The sequence below is a fragment of the Silurus meridionalis genome, chromosome 12 (genome assembly GCF_014805685.1).
Source record: "Silurus meridionalis isolate SWU-2019-XX chromosome 12, ASM1480568v1, whole genome shotgun sequence".
Lineage (NCBI taxonomy): Eukaryota > Metazoa > Chordata > Actinopteri > Siluriformes > Siluridae > Silurus > Silurus meridionalis.
Window position 1 is genome coordinate 3,244,099 of NC_060895.1, and position 18,601 is coordinate 3,262,699.

The 18,601-nt window shown below is 41.6% G+C and overlaps 1 protein-coding gene and 7 non-coding genes across 9 annotated transcripts in view; 1 reads left to right on the forward strand and 7 right to left on the reverse strand.

Moving 5' to 3' along the window:
- The window catches only part of LOC124394147 (diacylglycerol kinase delta-like), a 17,689-nt gene extending 15,935 nt beyond the window's left edge, over positions 1-1,754 (forward strand). For both annotated transcript variants that reach the window (XM_046862248.1, XM_046862249.1), the window contains exons 29-30: positions 354-484; positions 597-1,754. In XM_046862248.1, the coding sequence (XP_046718204.1) occupies positions 354-484; positions 597-686 (221 nt within the window). In that variant the 3' untranslated portion in view covers positions 687-1,754. The remainder of the gene's footprint in view (positions 1-353; positions 485-596) is intronic.
- Positions 1,755-3,061: 1,307 nt separating this feature from the next.
- On the reverse strand, positions 3,062-3,133 carry trnag-ucc. The gene has a single exon. It is a non-coding gene; the product is annotated as a tRNA-Gly (tRNA).
- A 516-nt stretch (positions 3,134-3,649) lies between these two features.
- On the reverse strand, positions 3,650-3,721 carry trnag-ucc. The gene has a single exon. It is a non-coding gene; the product is annotated as a tRNA-Gly (tRNA).
- A 1,620-nt stretch (positions 3,722-5,341) lies between these two features.
- On the reverse strand, positions 5,342-5,413 carry trnag-ucc. The gene has a single exon. It is a non-coding gene; the product is annotated as a tRNA-Gly (tRNA).
- Positions 5,414-10,579: 5,166 nt separating this feature from the next.
- trnag-ucc lies at positions 10,580-10,651 on the reverse strand. The gene has a single exon. It is a non-coding gene; the product is annotated as a tRNA-Gly (tRNA).
- Positions 10,652-11,929: 1,278 nt separating this feature from the next.
- On the reverse strand, positions 11,930-12,001 carry trnag-ucc. The gene has a single exon. It is a non-coding gene; the product is annotated as a tRNA-Gly (tRNA).
- Positions 12,002-13,287: 1,286 nt separating this feature from the next.
- Positions 13,288-13,359, reverse strand: trnag-ucc. The gene has a single exon. It is a non-coding gene; the product is annotated as a tRNA-Gly (tRNA).
- A 2,259-nt stretch (positions 13,360-15,618) lies between these two features.
- Positions 15,619-15,689, reverse strand: trnag-ucc. The gene has a single exon. It is a non-coding gene; the product is annotated as a tRNA-Gly (tRNA).
- Positions 15,690-18,601: the final 2,912 nt, after the last annotated feature.

Consider the following 18,601-nt stretch of genomic DNA (forward strand, 5'->3'; position numbering starts at 1 on the left):
ACCACAAATTTACCTCTGAATAACCGTAGTTACCTAAGAATTACTAATTACACAGGAAATGTCCTTATGTACCTCATTGTTCCTTTAGAATGACCAGATTTACCTCATAATTGCCATTTATATCACATTTAAGTAATAATTACCAGTTACTTTACAATTGGATTTACCTTAAAATTTCCGTTATTACCTCTGAATTTCCTGTAGTTGGCAAAGAATGACCAGTTTTATTAGATTTACATCAAATTCATTTAATGTAAATTCATTTAAATGAAATAAATATTTTCATGCAAATTTCATGTGTGTGTGTGTGTGTGTGTGTGTGTGTGTGTGTGTGTGTGTGTGTGTGTGTGTAGTGAATCAATGGGGAGTGGATGAAGTGGCATGCTGGTTGGAGCAGCTGTGTCTCTCAGAATACAAAGAGATCTTCATCAGGCACGACGTTCGTGGACCAGAACTGGTGCACCTGGAGAGGAGGGACCTCAAGGTAAGCTGCTTGGTGTGAGTGTGTGTGTGTGTGTGTGTGTGTGTGTGTGTGTGTGAGATATCCACAGAATATCCTTCAGTGGTATTCAGTACATGTCCTTTATCTATCTCAGGACCTGGGTGTAACGAAGGTGGGCCACATGAAGCGGATCCTGCAGGGAATCCGAGACCTGAATCGCAACAGCACGGCCAGCGAAGCTTAGACCCTCCAAGACAATCACACTCTCCGAGAGGGCGAGACCAGTCTCAGCACAGCCAATCAGATCAGCGGGACCAACTCAGCGACATATCAGAGCTCGGCACAGTGCCTTCGTTTCAGCCAACCTCTGTGTATGGTGTGTGTGTGTGTGTGTGTGTGTGTGTGTGTGTGTGTCTGTGTGTGTTATGTGTGTGTATGTGTATTAGGAGAACAGGAGCAGTAAATAAGAGCCATCAGTAATCAAAGGGCTACAGAATTATCAAAGTGCGAAACACAGAAACTGTGCTGTTATAATTAGCCATTAGCACAAAGTAAAAAATGAGAAGTGTGTTTTTTCTTAAGAAAACCATGCTGTTTAAATTCAAATAGCTTTATTTTGTAAAAATTAAAATTAATAAAAATAGATCTATATTCAAATCGAGTAACCTAGCCACACTGCGTCATGACAATCAAGAATGATGGAGTGGTCGGTCCAACAGATACAACCATAATCTACCTGTGTGTGTGAGTGTGTGTGTGTGTTAAGTGTGTGTGTGTGTGTGTGTGTGTGCAATATCTCATATCAGTGTTGGGATTAGAGTTAGCATCAGGAGAAAGCGTTTTCGAGCTAAATACGGAGTCATAAGACGAACCTGTACATTTTGCAGCGCAAGACGTCAGGACGTTCACGATTCCTCTTTGACCGCCAGACCGAAGCTCCACGTGAGCTGGAGTGTTTACGCCGTGACTTTCAGCGACACTTATAACGGGTTACACAGGAAATCCGTTCCTATGAAAATGTAATCAGATGCGGTCACTGACAGCCCGAGTGACACGATTCTTATTAAACACGACTGCTCAGAGTGTGTGAGAGTGTGTGTGAGAGTGTGTGTGAGAGAGTGTGTGTGAGTGTGTGTGTGAGTGTGTGAGAGTGTGTGAGAGTGAGTGAGTGTGTGAGAGTGAGTGTGTGAGAGTTCAGCCATATCATTTTGTCCCATAGTGTTTGTATTAAATATTTATTAAGCTCTCAACGATAGTGTACATACATTCCTTATGTACAAACAGTCTGTTATTAAACCAACGCTGAGTTAAACAGCATGCGTGTTTGTGTGTGTGTGTGTGTGTGTGTCAGAGACTCTGAACGCAGTGGAGCTGGAGGGCTTTGCTCGACTTTGTTCCCAGGCCAGTTCTATAGATAGCAGGGACATGAAGATTTGCTCTATTTGCTCCATTTCATGATCCAAGGAACTTAAGAAGAGCAAAAACAAAGAAGAAGAATAACAGCAAAGAAATGCTGGCGTGATAGAGTTTGCTGTGAGAAACAATGGTGTTTGATGTAAGAAAGAAAAGAAAGACGAGAACAGAAAAAGATTGAGAGAAAGAAAGAGATGATAGAAAATAATATAAAGTCCCTTTAATGGAGTTGATGTATGGGGAAAGGTTCTGCGTTCGCCAGGACTTAAACCCTGGTCAACTTCTTGGTAGGCTCACCACTATACCACCAACACAGATCTAGGAGAACCCAAAGTAGAAGAGATCCAGTTTTACATCATCCTTTGATACCAGTTATAAAGAGTTTTTCTTAAAAATTCTGGGTTGTCCAAGAATCAAACCAGGGTCAACTGTTTCAAAATTCAGCCATGGCGGCTTTACCACTGAGACAGAGAAGACACCATTGATCTCGGTGTCCCCAAAGCATTGGTCTGGTTTCAGACTATTCTGAATTCAGAGAATTCTGTTCTATAAATGGGACTGTATTTAGGTTTATATTGTACTAGCTATACATTTTAGCCAAAATAGAAAACCTTTAAAGTAGAACTTTCTTTTTCGTTATTCAGATTACAGTCGTGTTTTCTATTTATTTCGAAATAGAAAATAACTGTTTCCAAGTTCAATTTTAACATAATATAGTTCATTATAATGCACATTTACTTCCAGCCCCGAATAAAGTTAGATTTCAGCCTTTCTTAAAAAAAAGATCCAATGTGGAGGATTAAACTCAAAAATCATGAAGAAGGATTAGGATTGTCTGCTACGAAGTCTTAGAGTTACAATCACCACGAAACCACTCGAGTCTCTGTCAGTGAACAGTTGATAAACTCAGCAATGATGAATCTTTAATGAATGGACGTTTGGTGTCACCCAGATGAAGACAGGGTTTCATTTGGAGTTTGGTTCCTCTCAAGATTTTTTCCTCATGAGGTCTCAGGGAGTTTTTCCTTTGCCACTCCTAACACTGGCTCAATCATTAGGGATAAAGCTATAGGGACAACTTTATAAATGTAACATTTATAATTGTGGTCTATTTAATTCTGAAAAGGAAATATTGTCTATTGTTAAAAAAAAACGCTCAACGATTCCAAATTTATTAAATTTTGCTGCTCCAAAAATAAATTGTTCTGCGTTGGCCGGGAATCGAACCCGGGTCAACTGCTTGGAAGGCAGCTATGCTCACCACTATACCACCAACGCATGGAGGGGAGATGTGATAAATACATTCATCCGGGAACTCGGTCACTAGAGGTTTATCCCTAATGATTGAGCCAGTGACGAGAGTAGCAACGCAAAACTCTCTGAAACCCCATGACCAGAAAACCTTGAGAGGATCCAAAGGAAACCTGTACTCATCTGGGTGATACTGAACGTCCATTCATTCTAGTTTTTCTGCCGAGGTTCGCAACTGTTCACTGATTTAGACTCGAGTGTGAAACTGTTCATGGTGATTGTGAACCATTGTAGCAGACTGTTTATATTAATTTCAGTCTAAATAAGGTCTCAAAAGGAGTTTTTTATTTGTCATTCTCACTGGCTCAGTAATTAGTGATAAACTTACATGGACGCATTTATAAATCTATATCTATACATCTATTTAATTCTGTAAAGAGACTGTAAAGAAACATTGTTTTTTAACAATGTACACTGTCCTTTTACAGAATTAAACAAATCTACAAATCAAACTGAATTTTGTTTAGAAAAAAAAATTAGAGCTGCGTTGGCCGGGAATCGAACCCGGGTCAACTGCTTGGAAGGCAGCTATGCTCACCACTATACCACCAACGCATGTGAGAAACACCTGACAAATCTATTCATCCCGGAACTCAGTCTCATTTATTCCTCCTTCTTCTTCTCTTTTGGCTACTCTCATTAGGGGTCGCCACAGCGGATCATCTGCAACTCCACTGCCCCCAATTCACATACAGTTAAACAGTAATAACAGTGTGTATTATTGTGACTGGTTCACTGGGAGCAGCTTTGATTGTAAAGTCTAATAGCAGCAGGGAGAAAAGACCTTCTGTATCGCTCCTTCAGACACTTAGAATGTAACAGTCCGTTACTGAAGGAGCTGCTCAATGATGAAACGGTTTCATACAGGGGGTGAAAGGAGTTCTCCAGCAATGATGATAGTTTTGCTACCATCCTCCTTTCTCCCACCTCCTGTACAGTGTCCAGGGGAATCCCTGGGACTGAGCTGGCCTTCCTGATCAGCTTGTCCAGTCTCTTCCTGTCTGCAGTAGAGACGCTGCTGCCCCAGCAGACCACACCATAGAATATGGCTGAGGCCACCACAAAGTCAAAACAGGTCTTCAGTAGCTCTCCTTGCACTCCAAAAGACCATAGTTTTCTCAGCAGAAAGAGTCTGCTCTGCCCTTTCTTATAAATTGCCTCAGTGTTGTCTGTCCAGTCCAGTTTGTTGTTAAGGTGAACACCCAGGTATTTGTAAGAGTCCACTCTCACAATGTCCTTCCCCTGAATGTTCACTGGTGGTAATGAAGTGTGTTTGTGCCTACGGAAATCCACCACCAGTTCTTTGGTTTTCCCCGCATTTATCTGGAGGCAGCTCCATTGGAACCAGTCCACAAAGTTCTGTATAAGTCCTCTGTACTCCCTGTCATCATCATCCGTGATCAGACCGACGATGGCAGAGTCATCAGAGAACTTCTGCAGGTGACAGGTTGCTGAGCTAAACATGAAGTCTGCAGTGTAGACGGTGAAGAGAAACGGGCTAAAACCGTTCCCTGCGGGGCTCCAGTGTTGCAGACAATCATGTCAGACTCACAGTCACAAGTCCTCACATACTGTGGTGATAAATACACTCATCCGGGAACTCGGTCACAGCTTACTGTTTTGGGATATATTCAGGAATACAAGAACTATAGAACTTAAAAACGTCTGAATATATAGATCACAAATATAAATGTTCATTTAATTGCATTTATAAATTAGTCCCTATAGGTTTATTCCTAATGATTGAGCCAGTCGTAAGAGTAGCAAGGCATAACCTTGAGAGGATCCAAACTCCAAAGGAAACCTGTACTTATCTGGGTGACACTGAACGTCCATTCATTCTAGTTTTTCTGCCGAGGTTCTCAACTGTTCACTGATTTAGACTCGAGTGTGAAACTGTTCATGGTGATTGTAAACCATTGTAGAAGACTGTTTATATTAATTTCAGTCTAAATAAGGTCTCAAAAGGAGTTTTTCATTTGCCATTTTCACTGGTTCATTAATTAGTGATAAACTTACATGAACGCATTTATAAATCTATATCTATATATCTATTTAATTCTGTAAACAGACTGTAAAGAAACATTGTTTTTTTAACAATGTACACTGTCCTTTTACAGAATTAAACAAATCTACAAATCAAACTGAATTTTGTTTAGAAAAAGAAATTTGAGCTGCGTTGGCCGGGAATCGAACCCGGGTCAACTGCTTGGAAGGCAGCTATGCTCACCACTATACCACCAACGCATGTGAGAAGCATCTGACAAATCAATTCATCCCTGAATTCAGTCCCATTTTTTCATTCTTTTTCTTCTCTTTCGGTTGCTCCCATTAGGGGTTGCCACAGTGGATCATCCGTCTCCATTCACCCCTGTCCTCTACATCTGCCTCTTTCAAACTAACTACCTGCTTGTCTTCCCTCACCACATCCACATCACTCGTCTCCACCCACTCCATCCTTCACTCTTTTCTTCACTTCTCTAACACAGTCTCCATTACTTTGCACTGTTGACCCCAGTTACCTAAACTCCTCCACCTCTTCTCCCTGCAACCGCTCCCCTCCACTGCCCTCCTTCTAATTCACACACATACTCTGTCTTACTCCTACTGACTTTTATTCCCCTTCTCTCTAGCATGTACCTCCACCTCTCCCGGCTTTTCTTCACCTGCTCCCTACTCTCACCACAAATCACAATATCATCCACAAACATCATAGTCCATGAAGACACCTGTCTGACCTTGTCTGTCAACCTGTTCATCACCAATGCAAACAGGAAAGGGTTTAGAGCCGATCCTTGATGCAATCCAACCTTCACCTTGAACCAGTCTGTCGTTCCTACTGCACACTTCACTGCTGTCACACTGTCCTCATACATCATACCTGCACCACCCTCACATAATTCTCTGACACACCTGACTTCCTCATACAATACCAGAACAGCAGCTTAAATATGAAGATTATTTATGAATATTTTTCGTCATAAGATAAGATAAGATAAGATAAGATAAGATATACCTTTATTCGTCCCACAGTGGGGAAATATCTTTGTTACAGCAGCAAAGAGAGAAAAAAAAAAATGCAAATATATAAAAGAATAGACACATACTATAGTAAACAAGTATATACACAACACAATGTATAAATACAAATAAGGAAAAAGTATGTATTGCAGGTAGTATTGCACACAGGTGGTATTGCAAGTAATGCAGGTAATATTTACATTTACATTTACATTTACATTTGCGGCATTTAGCAGACGCCCTTATCCAGAGCGACGTACAAAAGTGCTTTGAGTCTCAATTCAATTCATTTCAATTCATTTTTATTTGTATAGCACTTTTAACAATGAACATTGTCTCAAAGCAGCTTTACACAGATAATGTGGTGATTAAACGTAAATATGTTCTTTGTAAGTAAGTTTGTCCCTGATGAGCAACTGTGGCTAGGAAAAACTCCCCGAGATGGCATAAGGAAGAAACCTTGAGAGGAACCAGACTCAAGAGGGAACCCATCCTCATCTGGGTTGCACCAAATGCCCAATTGAAGCAGATATACAATGCTGCGGGGTACAGTGATGACGATCAGAAGCAAACTGCACTCCCGAGTCAGTGCAGCAGACCGCCGACACCAACTACAGTCCAATCCATCCTCAAAGCACCCGTTCTACTCCGGACGTACAAGGTGTTGATGAGAGACCGTCCCAAGCTGCACAGAAGTGTGAAGATCCACGGAGGGGAGAGGGGCAGGAACAGTGGTCACTGGATCCTCAGGAGCATGTTTAACTCGACCGAGAGAGAGAGAGAGAGAGAGAGAGAGAGAGCGAGAGAGAGAGGGAGACGGGAAGAGAAGGATATGGATTATTAAGTGTCCCTATTGGTGTATGAAAGTTAATGTCACTGTGCAGTTTGGACTCCAGCAATACTCGCTATGGCAGCATAACTAAAAGAGAGAACCAGAAGGTAACACAGACATGAGGGATCTCTGGGATAAGAGACGACCCACCACACCACCGTCAACAGACCTGAGTGAACGTGTGAATGTGAGGGGACGACAGCATACAAATATACCAGTTCACCAAAAACTCTATATCAATGCTCCCTCGAGATCTGAGCCTTTACCTAAGAAAAACCTACTGATAAAAGGCTTGACTAAAAAAATAAGTTTTCAACCTTGACTTGAACACTGAGACTGTGTCCGAGTCCCGAACACTGGTTGGAAGGCTGTTCCATAACTGTGGGGCTTTATAAGAGAAAGATCTGCCCCCTGCTGTAGTCTTCATTATTTAAGGAACCAACAGATAGCCAGCACCTTTTGATCTAAGTAGGCGTGGAGGATCATACTGGTACAGAAGTTCACTCAGATACTGCGGTGCGAGATTGTTAAGTGCTTTATACGTCAGTAGTATTATTTTATAATCAATGCGAGATTTGATTGGGAGCCAGTGTAGATTAATTAAAACAGGGGTGATGTGGTCATATTTTCTAGATCTAGTGAGGACTCTTGCTGCTGCATTCTGAACTAACTGAAGCTTATTTATGCACTTACTCGCACACCCAGACAGTAAAGCGTTACAGTAGTCTAATCTAGAAGTAACAAAAGCATGAACTAGTTTTTCTGCATCCTGTAACGACATCATATTTCTAATTTTAGCAATATTTCTAAGGTGAAAAAAGGCGATCCTGGTAATATTATTCACGTGAGACTCAAAGGAAAGACTCGGGTCAATAATCACACCAAGGTCTTTGACAGCCAGACACGCTGAAACAGAAACACCATCCAGAGATGCTACGTAATTGGAAAGTTTACTTCTAGCTGCATGTGGTCCTAGTAAAAGTACTTCCGTCTTATCTGAGTTGAGCAGAAGAAAGTTATTAAGCATCCACTGTCTAATGTCCTTTACACACTTCTCAACATTGTTAAGCTGATCTCGCTCATCTGGCTTTGCTGAAATATACAGCTGTGTGTCATCAGCATAGCAATGGAAGCGAATCCCATGTTTATGAATGATTTCACCAAGAGGCAGCATATATAAAGAGAAAAGCAGTGGGCCTAAGACAGATCCTTGAGGAACACCAAACTTTACCTCATAGAGTGTGGAGAACTCACCATTTACATCAACAAACTGATAGCGATCAGTCAAATAAGACCTGAGCCAAGAGAGAGCTAGAGTCTCTAGTAATGAATAAATCAACACTGGTACGCAAGATTACAAACTTAATATAAATATAACCCTTGAATTCTACAAGCTTGGAAGTGCTAATTTAAGTATTTCAGGAAGAGGTAGGTCTTCAGTCATCGCTTGAACATAGTCAGGGACTCTGCTGTACGGACATCAAGGGAAAGTTCATTCCACCACCTCGGTGCCAGAACAAAGAAGAGCCTTGAGGTGTACTTACCTCTCATTCTGAGAGAAGGAGGTACCAGTCGAGCAGTGCTGGAGGATCTCAGACAGTGTGGTGCAGTGCGAGATGTGATAAGGTCACTGAGGTAAGATGGTGCTGGTCCATTTTTGGCCTTGTAGGCAAGCATCAGTGTTTTGAATCTGATACGTGCAGCTACTGAAAGCAGTGGAGGAGCAGCAGTGGGGTGGTGTGGGAGAACTTGGGCTGATTGAACACAAGTCATGCAGCTGCGTTTTGGATCATTTGCAGTGGACGAATAGCGTTCAGGGGAAGACCTGCCTGCAGAGAGTTGCAGTAGTCAAGTCTTGAAATGACAAGAGACTGAACAAGCACCTGGGCAGCCTGTATGGACAGAAATGGTAGAATCCTTCGGATGTTATAGAGAAGAAATTGACAAGAACGAGCAACATTAGTGACATGTGGGAAGAAGGACAGTTCATTGTCTATAGTTACCCCAAGGTTACGAGCAGTGGCTGAAGGGGAGAGCAGAGAGTCATGAAGTGTTATTTGGAGATCTTGACCTGGAGATGACCTGGATCTTGACCTGGAGATGACACACAGGTAGTATTAATACACAGTTAAACAGTAATAACAGTGTGTATTATTGTGACTGGTTCACTGGGAGCAGCTTTGATTCTAAGTCTAATAGCAGCAGGGAGAAAAGACCTTCTGTAACGCTCCTTCAGACACTTAGGATGTAACAGTCTGTCACTGAAGGAGTTGCTCAACGATGAAACGGTTTCATACAGGGGGTGAAAGGCGTTCTCCAGCAATGATGATAGTTTTGCTACCATCCTCCCTTCTCCCACCTCCTGTACAGTGTCCCGGGAAATCCCCGGGACTGAGCTGGCCTTCCTGATCAGCTTGTCCAGCCTCTTCCTGTCTGCAGTAGAGATGCTGCTGCCCCAGCAGACCACACCATAGAATATGGCTGAGGCCACCACAGAGTCAAAAAAGGTCTTCAGTAGCTCTCCTTGCACTCCAAAAGACCTTAGTTTCCTCAGCAGAAAGAGTCTGCTCTGCCCTTTTATAAATTGCCTCAGTGTCCAGTCCAGTTTGTTGTTTAGGTGAACACCCAGTTATTTGTAAGAGTCCACTCTCACAATGTCCTTCCCCTGAATGTTTACTGGTGGTAATGAAGTGTGTTCTTTGGTTTTCCCCGCATTTATCTGGAGGCAGCTCCAATGGCACCAGCCCACAAAGTTCTGTATAAGTCCTCTGTTCTCTGTCATCATCATCCGTGATCAGACTGATGATGGCAGAGTCATTAGAGAACTTCTGCGGGTGATAGGTTGCTAAACTAAACATGAAGTCTGCAGTGTAGACGGTGAAGAGAAAAGGGGCTAGGACCGTTCCCTGCGGGGCTCCAGTGTTGCAGACAATCATGTCAGACTCACAGTCACGAGTCCTCACATACTGTGGTGATAAATACACTCATCCGGGAACTCGGTCACAGCTTACTGGTTTGGGATATATTCAGGATTTACAGAAACACAAGTTTAAAGAACTAAAAAACATCTGAATATGTAGATCACAAATATAAATGTTCATTTAATTGCATTTATAAATTAGTCCCTAGAGGTTGATCCCTAATTATTGAGCCAGTGGTGAGAGTAGCAAGGCAAAACCTTGAGAGGACCCAAACTCCAAAGGAAACCTGTACTCATCTGGGTGACACTGAACGTCCATTCATTCTAGTTTTTCTGCTGAGGTTCTCAACTGTTCATTGATTTAGACTCGAGCGTGAAACTGTTCATGGTGATTGTGAACCATTGTAGCAGACTGTTTATATTAATTTCAGTCTAAATAAGGTCTCAAAAGGAGTTTTTCATTTGCCATTCTCACTGGCTCATTAATTAGTGATAAACTTACATGGACTCATTTATAAATCTATATCTATACATGTATTTAATTCTGTAAAGATACTTTGTTTTTAAACTATGTACACTGTCCTTTTACAGAATTAAACAAATCAAACTGAATTTTGTTTTAGCCAAGAAAGATTAGATCTGCGTTGGCCGGGAATCGAACCCGGGTCAACTGCTTGGAAGGCAGCTATGCTCACCACTATACCACCAACGCATGTGAAAGACATGACAAATCCATTCATTCCGGAACTCATTCTCATTTTTTCATTAATTTTCTTCTCTTTCGGCTGCTCCCATTAGGGGTCGCCACAGTGGATCATCCTTCTCCATTCCACCCTGTCCTCTACATCTGCCTCTTTCAAACCAACTGCATGCATGTCCTCCCTCACCCTATCCACATCACTCTTCTCCACCCACTCCACCCTGCACCCTTTTCTTCACTTCTCTAACACACTCTCCATTACTTTGCACTGTTGACCCCAGTTACCTAAACTCCTCCACCTCTTCTCCCTGCGACCGCTCCCCTCCACTCACCCCGCCATTCACACACATGCACTCTGTCTTACTCCTACTGACTTTCATTCCCCTTCTCTCCAGCACGTACCTTCACCTCTCCAGGCTCTTCTCCACCTGCTCCCACCACAAATCACAATATCATCCACAAACATCATAGTCCATGGAGACACCTGTCTGACCTCGTCTGTTAACCTGTCCATCACCACTGCAAACAGGAAAGGGCTCAGAGCCGATATTTGATGAGATAAGATAAGATAAGATAAGATAAGATAAGATAAGATAAGATAAGATAAGATATACCTTCATTCGTCCCACAGTGGGGAAATATCTTTGTTACAGCAGCAAAGAGAAAAATAGTCACGAGTCCCCACATACTGTGGTGATAAATACACTCATCCGGGAACTCGGTCACAGCTTACTGGTTTGGGATATATTCAGGATTTACAAAAACACAAGTTTAAAGAACTAAAAAACGTCTGAATATGTAGATCACAAATATAAATGTTCATTTAATTGCATTTATAAATTAGTCCCTATAGGTTGATCCCTAATTATTGAGCCAGTGGTGAGAGTAGCAAGGCAAAACCTTGAAAGGACCCAAACTCCAAAGGAAACCTGTACTCATCTGGGTGACACTGAACGTCCATTCATTCTAGTTTTTCTGCTGAGGTTCTCAACTGTTCATTGATTTAGACACGAGCGTGAAACTGTTCATGGTGATTGTGAACCATTGTAGCAGACTGTTTATATTAATTTCAGTCTAAATAAGGTCTCAAAAGGAGTTTTTCATTTGCCATTTTCACTGGTTTATTAATTAGTGATAAACTTATATGGACACATTTATAAATCTATATCTATACATCTATTTAATTCTGTAAAGAGACTTTTTCTTTAAACTATGTACACTGTCCTTTTACAGAATTAAACAAATCTACAAATCAAACTGAATTTTGTTTTAGCCAAGAAAGATTAGATCTGCGTTGGCCGGGAATCGAACCCGGGTCAACTGCTTGGAAGGCAGCTATGCTCACCACTATACCACCAACGCATGTGAGTGACATGGCAAATCCATTCTTTTCGGAACTCAGTCTCATTTTTTCATTAATTTTCTTCTCTTTCGGCTGCTCCCATTAGGGGTCGCCACAGCGGATCATCCTTCTCCATTCCACCCTGTCCTCTACATCTGCCTCTTTCAAACCAACTGCATGCATTTCCTCCCTCACCACATCCACATCACTCTTCTCCACCCACTCCACCTTGCACCCTTTTCTTCACTTCTCTAACACACTCTCCATTACTTTGCACTGTTGACCCCAGTTACCTAAACTCCTCCACCTCTTCTCCTCGACCGCTCCCCTCCACTCACCCCGCCATTCACACACATGCACTCTGTCTTACTCCTACTGACTTTCATTCCCCTTCTCTCCAGCACGTACCTCCACCTCTCCAGGCTCTTCTCCACCTGCTCCCACCACAAATCACAATATCATCCACAAACATCATAGTCCATGGAGACACCTGTCTGACCTCGTCTGTTAACCTGTCCATCACCACTGCAAACAGGAAAGGGCTCAGAGCCGATATTTGATGAGATAAGATAAGATAAGATAAGATAAGATAAGATAAGATAAGATAAGATAAGATAAGATAAGATATACCTTCATTCGTCCCACAGTGGGGAAATATCTTTGTTACAGCAGCAAAGAGAAAAATAGTCACGAGTCCCCACATACTGTGGTGATAAATACACTCATCCGGGAACTCGGTCACAGCTTACTGGTTTGGGATATATTCAGGATTTACAAAAACACAAGTTTAAAGAACTAAAAAACGTCTGAATATGTAGATCACAAATATAAATGTTAATTTAATTGCATTTATAAATTAGTCCCTATAGGTTGATCCCTAATTATTGAGCCAGTGGTGAGAGTAGCAAGGCAAAACCTTGAAAGGACCCAAACTCCAAAGGAAACCTGTACTCATCTGGGTGACACTGAACGTCCATTCATTCTAGTTTTTCTGCTGAGGTTCTCAACTGTTCATTGATTTAGACACGAGCGTGAAACTGTTCATGGTGATTGTGAACCATTGTAGCAGACTGTTTATATTAATTTCAGTCTAAATAAGGTCTCAAAAGGAGTTTTTCATTTGCCATTTTCACTGGTTCATTAATTAGTGATAAACTTACATGGACACATTTATAAATCTATATCTATACATCTATTTAATTCTGTAAAGAGACTTTTTCTTTAAACTATGTACACTGTCCTTTTACAGAATTAAACAAATCTACAAATCAAACTGAATTTTGTTTTAGCCAAGAAAGATTAGATCTGCGTTGGCCGGGAATCGAACCCGGGTCAACTGCTTGGAAGGCAGCTATGCTCACCACTATACCACCAACACATGTGAAAGACATGACAAATCCATTCATTCCGGAACTCATTCTCATTTTTTCATTAATTTTCTTCTCTTTCGGCTGCTCCCATTAGGGGTCGCCACAGTGGATCATCCTTCTCCATTCCACCCTGTCCTCTACATCTGCCGTCCCTCACCCTATCCACATCACTCTTCTCCACCCACTCCACCCTGCACCCTTTTCTTCACTTCTCTAACACACTCTCCATTACTTTGCACTGTTGACCCCAGTTACCTAAACTCCTCCACCTCTTCTCCCTGCGACCGCTCCCCTCCACTCACCCCGCCATTCACACACATGCACTCTGTCTTACTCCTACTGACTTTCATTCCCCTTCTCTCCAGCACGTACCTCCACCTCTCCAGGCTCTTCTCCACCTGCTCCCACCACAAATCACAATATCATCCACAAACATCATAGTCCATGGAGACACCTGTCTGACCTCATCTGTTAACCTGTCCATCACCACTGCAAACAGAAAAGGGCTCAGAGCCGATATTTGATGAGATAAGATAAGATAAGATAAGATAAGATAAGATAAGATAAGATAAGATAAGATAAAATAAGAAGAGATATACCTTCATTCATCCCACAGTGGGGAAATATCTTTGTTACAGCAGCAAAGAGAAAAAAAAAAAAATATGCAAATATATAAAAGAATAGACACATACTATAGTAAACAAGTATATACACAACACAATGTATAAATACAAATAAGGAAAAAGTATGTATTGCAGGTAAAATTGCACACAGGTGGTATTGCATGTATTGCACACAGGTAGTATTAATACACAGTTAAACAGTAATAACAGTGTGTATTTTTGTGACTGGTTCACTGGGAGCAGCTTTGATTGTAAAGTCTAATAGAAGCAGGGAGAAAAGACCTTCTGTCACTGAAGGAGCTGCTCAATGATGAAACGGTTTCATACAGGGGGTGAAAGGCGTTCTCCAGTAATGATGATAGTTTTGCTACCATCCTTCTTTCTCCCACCTCCTGTACAGTGTCCAGGGGAATCCCCGGGACTGAGCTGGCCTTCCTGATCAGCTTGTCCAGTCTCTTCCTGTCTGCAGTAGAGATGCTGCTGTCCCAGCAGACCACACCATGGAATATGGCTGACGCCACCACAAAGTCAAAAAAGGTCTTCAGTAGCACTCTTTGCACTCCAGAAGACCTTATTCTCCTCAGCAGAAAAAGTCTGCTCTGCCCTTTCTTATAAATTGCCTCAGTGTTGTCTGTCCAGTTCAGTTTGTTGTTTAGGTAAACATCCAGTTATTTGTAAGAGTCCACTCTCACAATGTCCTTCCCCTGAATGTTCACTGGTGGTAATGAAGTGTGTTTGTGCCTTCGGAAATCCAGCACCAGTTCTTTGGTTTTCCCCGCATTTGTCTGGAGGCAGCTCTGTTGGCACCAGTCCACAAAGTTCTGTATAAGTCCTCTGTCCTCTGTCATCATCATCCATGATCAGACTGATGATGGCAGAGTCATCAGAGAACTTCTGCAGGTGATAGGTTGCTAAACTAAACATGAAGTCTGCAGTGTAGACGGTGAAGAGAAAAGGGGCTAGGACCATTCCCTGCAAGGCTCCAGTGTTGCAGACAATCATGTCAGACTCACAGTCACGAGTCCTCACATACTGTGGTGATAAATATACTCATTCGGGAACTCGGTCACAGCTTACTGGTTTGGGATATATTCAGGATTTACAAAAACACAAGTTTAAAGAACTAAAAAACGTCTGAATATGTAGATCACAATATAAATGTTCATTTAATTGCATTTATAAATTAGTCCCTAGAGGTTGATCCCTAATTATTGAGCCTGTGGTGAGAGTAGCAAGGCAAAACCTTGAGAGGACCCAAACTCCAAAGGAAACCTGTACTCATCTGGGTGACACTGAACATCCATTCATTCTAGTTTTTCTGCTGAGGTTCTCAACTGTTCATTGATTTAGACTCGAGCGTGAAACTGTTCCTGGTGATTGTGAACCATTGTAGCAGACTGTTTATATTAATTTTAGTCTAAATAAGGTCTCAAAAGGAGTTTTTCATTTGCCATTCTCACTGGTTTATTAATTAGTGATAAACTTACATGGACGCATTTATAAATCTATATCTATACATCTATTTAATTCTGTAAACAGACTGTAAAGAAACATTGTTTTTTTAACCATGTACACTGTCCTTTTACATATTTAAACAAATCTACAAATTAAACTGAATTTTGTTTAGAAAGAAAACCTTAGAGCTGCGTTGGCCGGGAATCGAACCCGGTCAACTGCTTGGAAGGCAGCTATGCTCACCACTATACCACCAACGCATGTAAGAAAGAGCCACAAATCCATTCATCCCGGAACTCAGTCCCATTTATTCACTCTTCTTCTTCTCTTTCGGCTGCTCCCACTAGGGGTCGCCACAGCGAATCATCCTTCTCCATTCCCCCTTTTCTTTAGATCTGCCTCTTTCAAACCAACTACCTGCATGTCTTTCCTCACCACATCCACATCACTTTTCTCCACCCACTCCACCCTGCACTCTTTTCTTTACTTCTCTAACACATTCTCCATTACTTTGCACTGTTGACCCCAGTTACCTAAACTCCTCCACCTCTTCTCCCTGCAGCCGCACCCCTCCACTGCCCTCCCTCTCATTCACACACATGTACTCTGTCTTACTCCTACTGACTTTCATTCCCCTTCTCTCCAGCGCATACCTCCACCTCTCCAGGCTCTTCTCCACTTGCTCCCTACTCTCAAAACAAATCACAATATCATCCACAAACATCATAGTCCATGGAGACACTGTCTGACCTCGTCTGTCAACCTGTCCATCACCACTGCAAACAAAAAAAAGGGCTCGCAGCCGATCCTTGATGCAATCCAACCTTCACCTTGAACCAGTCTGTTGTTTCTACTGCACACTTCACTGCTGTCACACTGTCCTCATACATCATACCTGCACCACCGTCACATAATTCTCTGACACACCTGACTTCCTCATACAATACCACAACAGCAGCTTGAATATGGAGATTATTTATGAATATTTTTTGTCATAAGATAAGATAAGATAAGATATACCTTTATTCATCCCACAGTGGGGAAATATCTTTGTTACAGCAGCAAAAAGAAAAATAAAACAAAATAAATGCAAATATATGAAAGAATAGACACATACAATAGTAAACAAGTATATACACAACACAATGTATAAATACAAATAAGGAAAAAGTACGTATTGCAGGTAGTATTGCACACAGGTGGTATTGCACATATTGCAGGTAATATTGCACATATTGCACGGATTATTACACAGTTAAACAGTAATAACAGTGTGTATTATTGTGACTGGTTCACTGGGAGCAGCTTTGATTGTAAAGTCTAATAGCAGCAGGGAGAAAAGACCTTCTGTATCGCTCCTTCAGACACTTAGAATGTAACAGTCCGTGACTGCTTGAGCTGCTTAACGATGAAACGGTTTCATACAGGGGGTGAAAGGCGTTCTCCAGCAATGATGATAGTTTTGCTACCATCCTCCTTTCTCCCACCTCCTGTACAGTGTCCAGGGGAATTCCTGGGACTGAGCTGGCCTTCGTGATCAGCTTGTCCAGTCTCTTCCTGTCTACAGTAGAGACGCTGCTGCCCCAGCAGACCACACCATAGAATATGGCTGAGGCCACCACAAGTCAAAACAGGTCTTCAGTAGCTCTCCTTGCACTCCTAAAGACCATAGTTTTCTCAGCAGAAAGAGTCTGCTCTGCCCTTTCTTATAAATTGCCTCAGTGTTGTCTGTCCAGTCCAGTTTTTGTTAAGGTGAACACCCAGGTATTTGTAAGAGTCCACTCTCACAATGTTCTTCCCCTGAATGTTCACAATAAATAATAATAATAAAATACAATAATTACAGCAGTATTTCCACTCTAATTACAGACAAGATAAAAAAAAAAAAAAAAAAAAAGCAAAAAATTCCCAAAGAAAATATACAAGCTCCGGTATGTACACAGCAAATAAACAGGCTAGATAGAAAATGTGGGACAGATCGGACCTGACGCATCATGAGTTGAGACACGAAAGTGATTTGTAGAATCCATCGAGAATTACAATAGAGCGCAGCAAGAGAAAGAGAGAAAGATTAATTTACCACAATCGAAATGTCAGACAGATTAAGCAAGTCACAGATCTGGTGCTCGTAATCAAGCCATGTTCTAGTCAGTGAGAACAGTCTGTCCAGTCCAGTTTGTTGTTTAGGTGAACACCCAGGTATTTGTAAGAGTCCACTCTCACAATGTCCTTCCCCTGAATGTTCACTGGTGGTAATGAAGTGTGTTTGTGCCTACGGAAATCCACCACCAGGTCTTTGGTTTTCCCCGCATTTATCTGGAGGCAGCTCCATTGGCACCAGTCCACAAAGTTCTGTATAAGTCCTCTGTACTCCCTGTCATCATCATCCATGATCAGACCGACGATGGCAGAGTCATCAGAGAACTTCTGCAGGTGACAGGTTGCTGAGCTAAACATGAAGTCTGCAGTGTAGGCGGTGAAGAGAAACAGGGCTAGAACCGTTCCCTGCGGGGCTCCAGTGTTGCAGACAATCATGTCAGACTCACAGTCACAAGTCCTCACATACTGTGGTGATAAATACACTCATCCGGGAACTCGGTCACAGCTTACTGTTTTGGGATATATTCAGGAATACAAGAACTATAGAACTTAAAAACGTCTGAATATATAGATCACAAATATAAATGTACATTTAATTGCATTTATAAATTAGTCCCTATAGGTTTATTCCTAATGATTGAGCCAGTCGTGAGAGTAGCAAGGCAAAACCTTGAGAGGAATCAAACTCCAAAGGAAACCTGTACTCATCTGGGTGACACTGCAACGTCCATTCATTCTAGTTTTTCTGCCGAGGTTCTCAACTGTTCACTGATTTAGACTCGAGTGTGAAACTGTTCATGGTGATTGTGAACCATTGTAGCAGACTGTTTATATTAATTTCAGTCTAAATAAGGTCTCAAAGGGAGTTTTTCATTTGCCATTTTCACTGGTTCATTAATTAGTGATTAACTTACATGAACGCATTTATAAATCTATATCTATACATCTATTTAATTCTGTAAAGAGACTGTAAAGTAACATTGTTTTTTTTAACAATGTACACTGTCCTTTTACAGAATTAAAGAAATCTACAAATCAAACTGAATTTTGTTTAGAAAAAAAAAATTTGAGC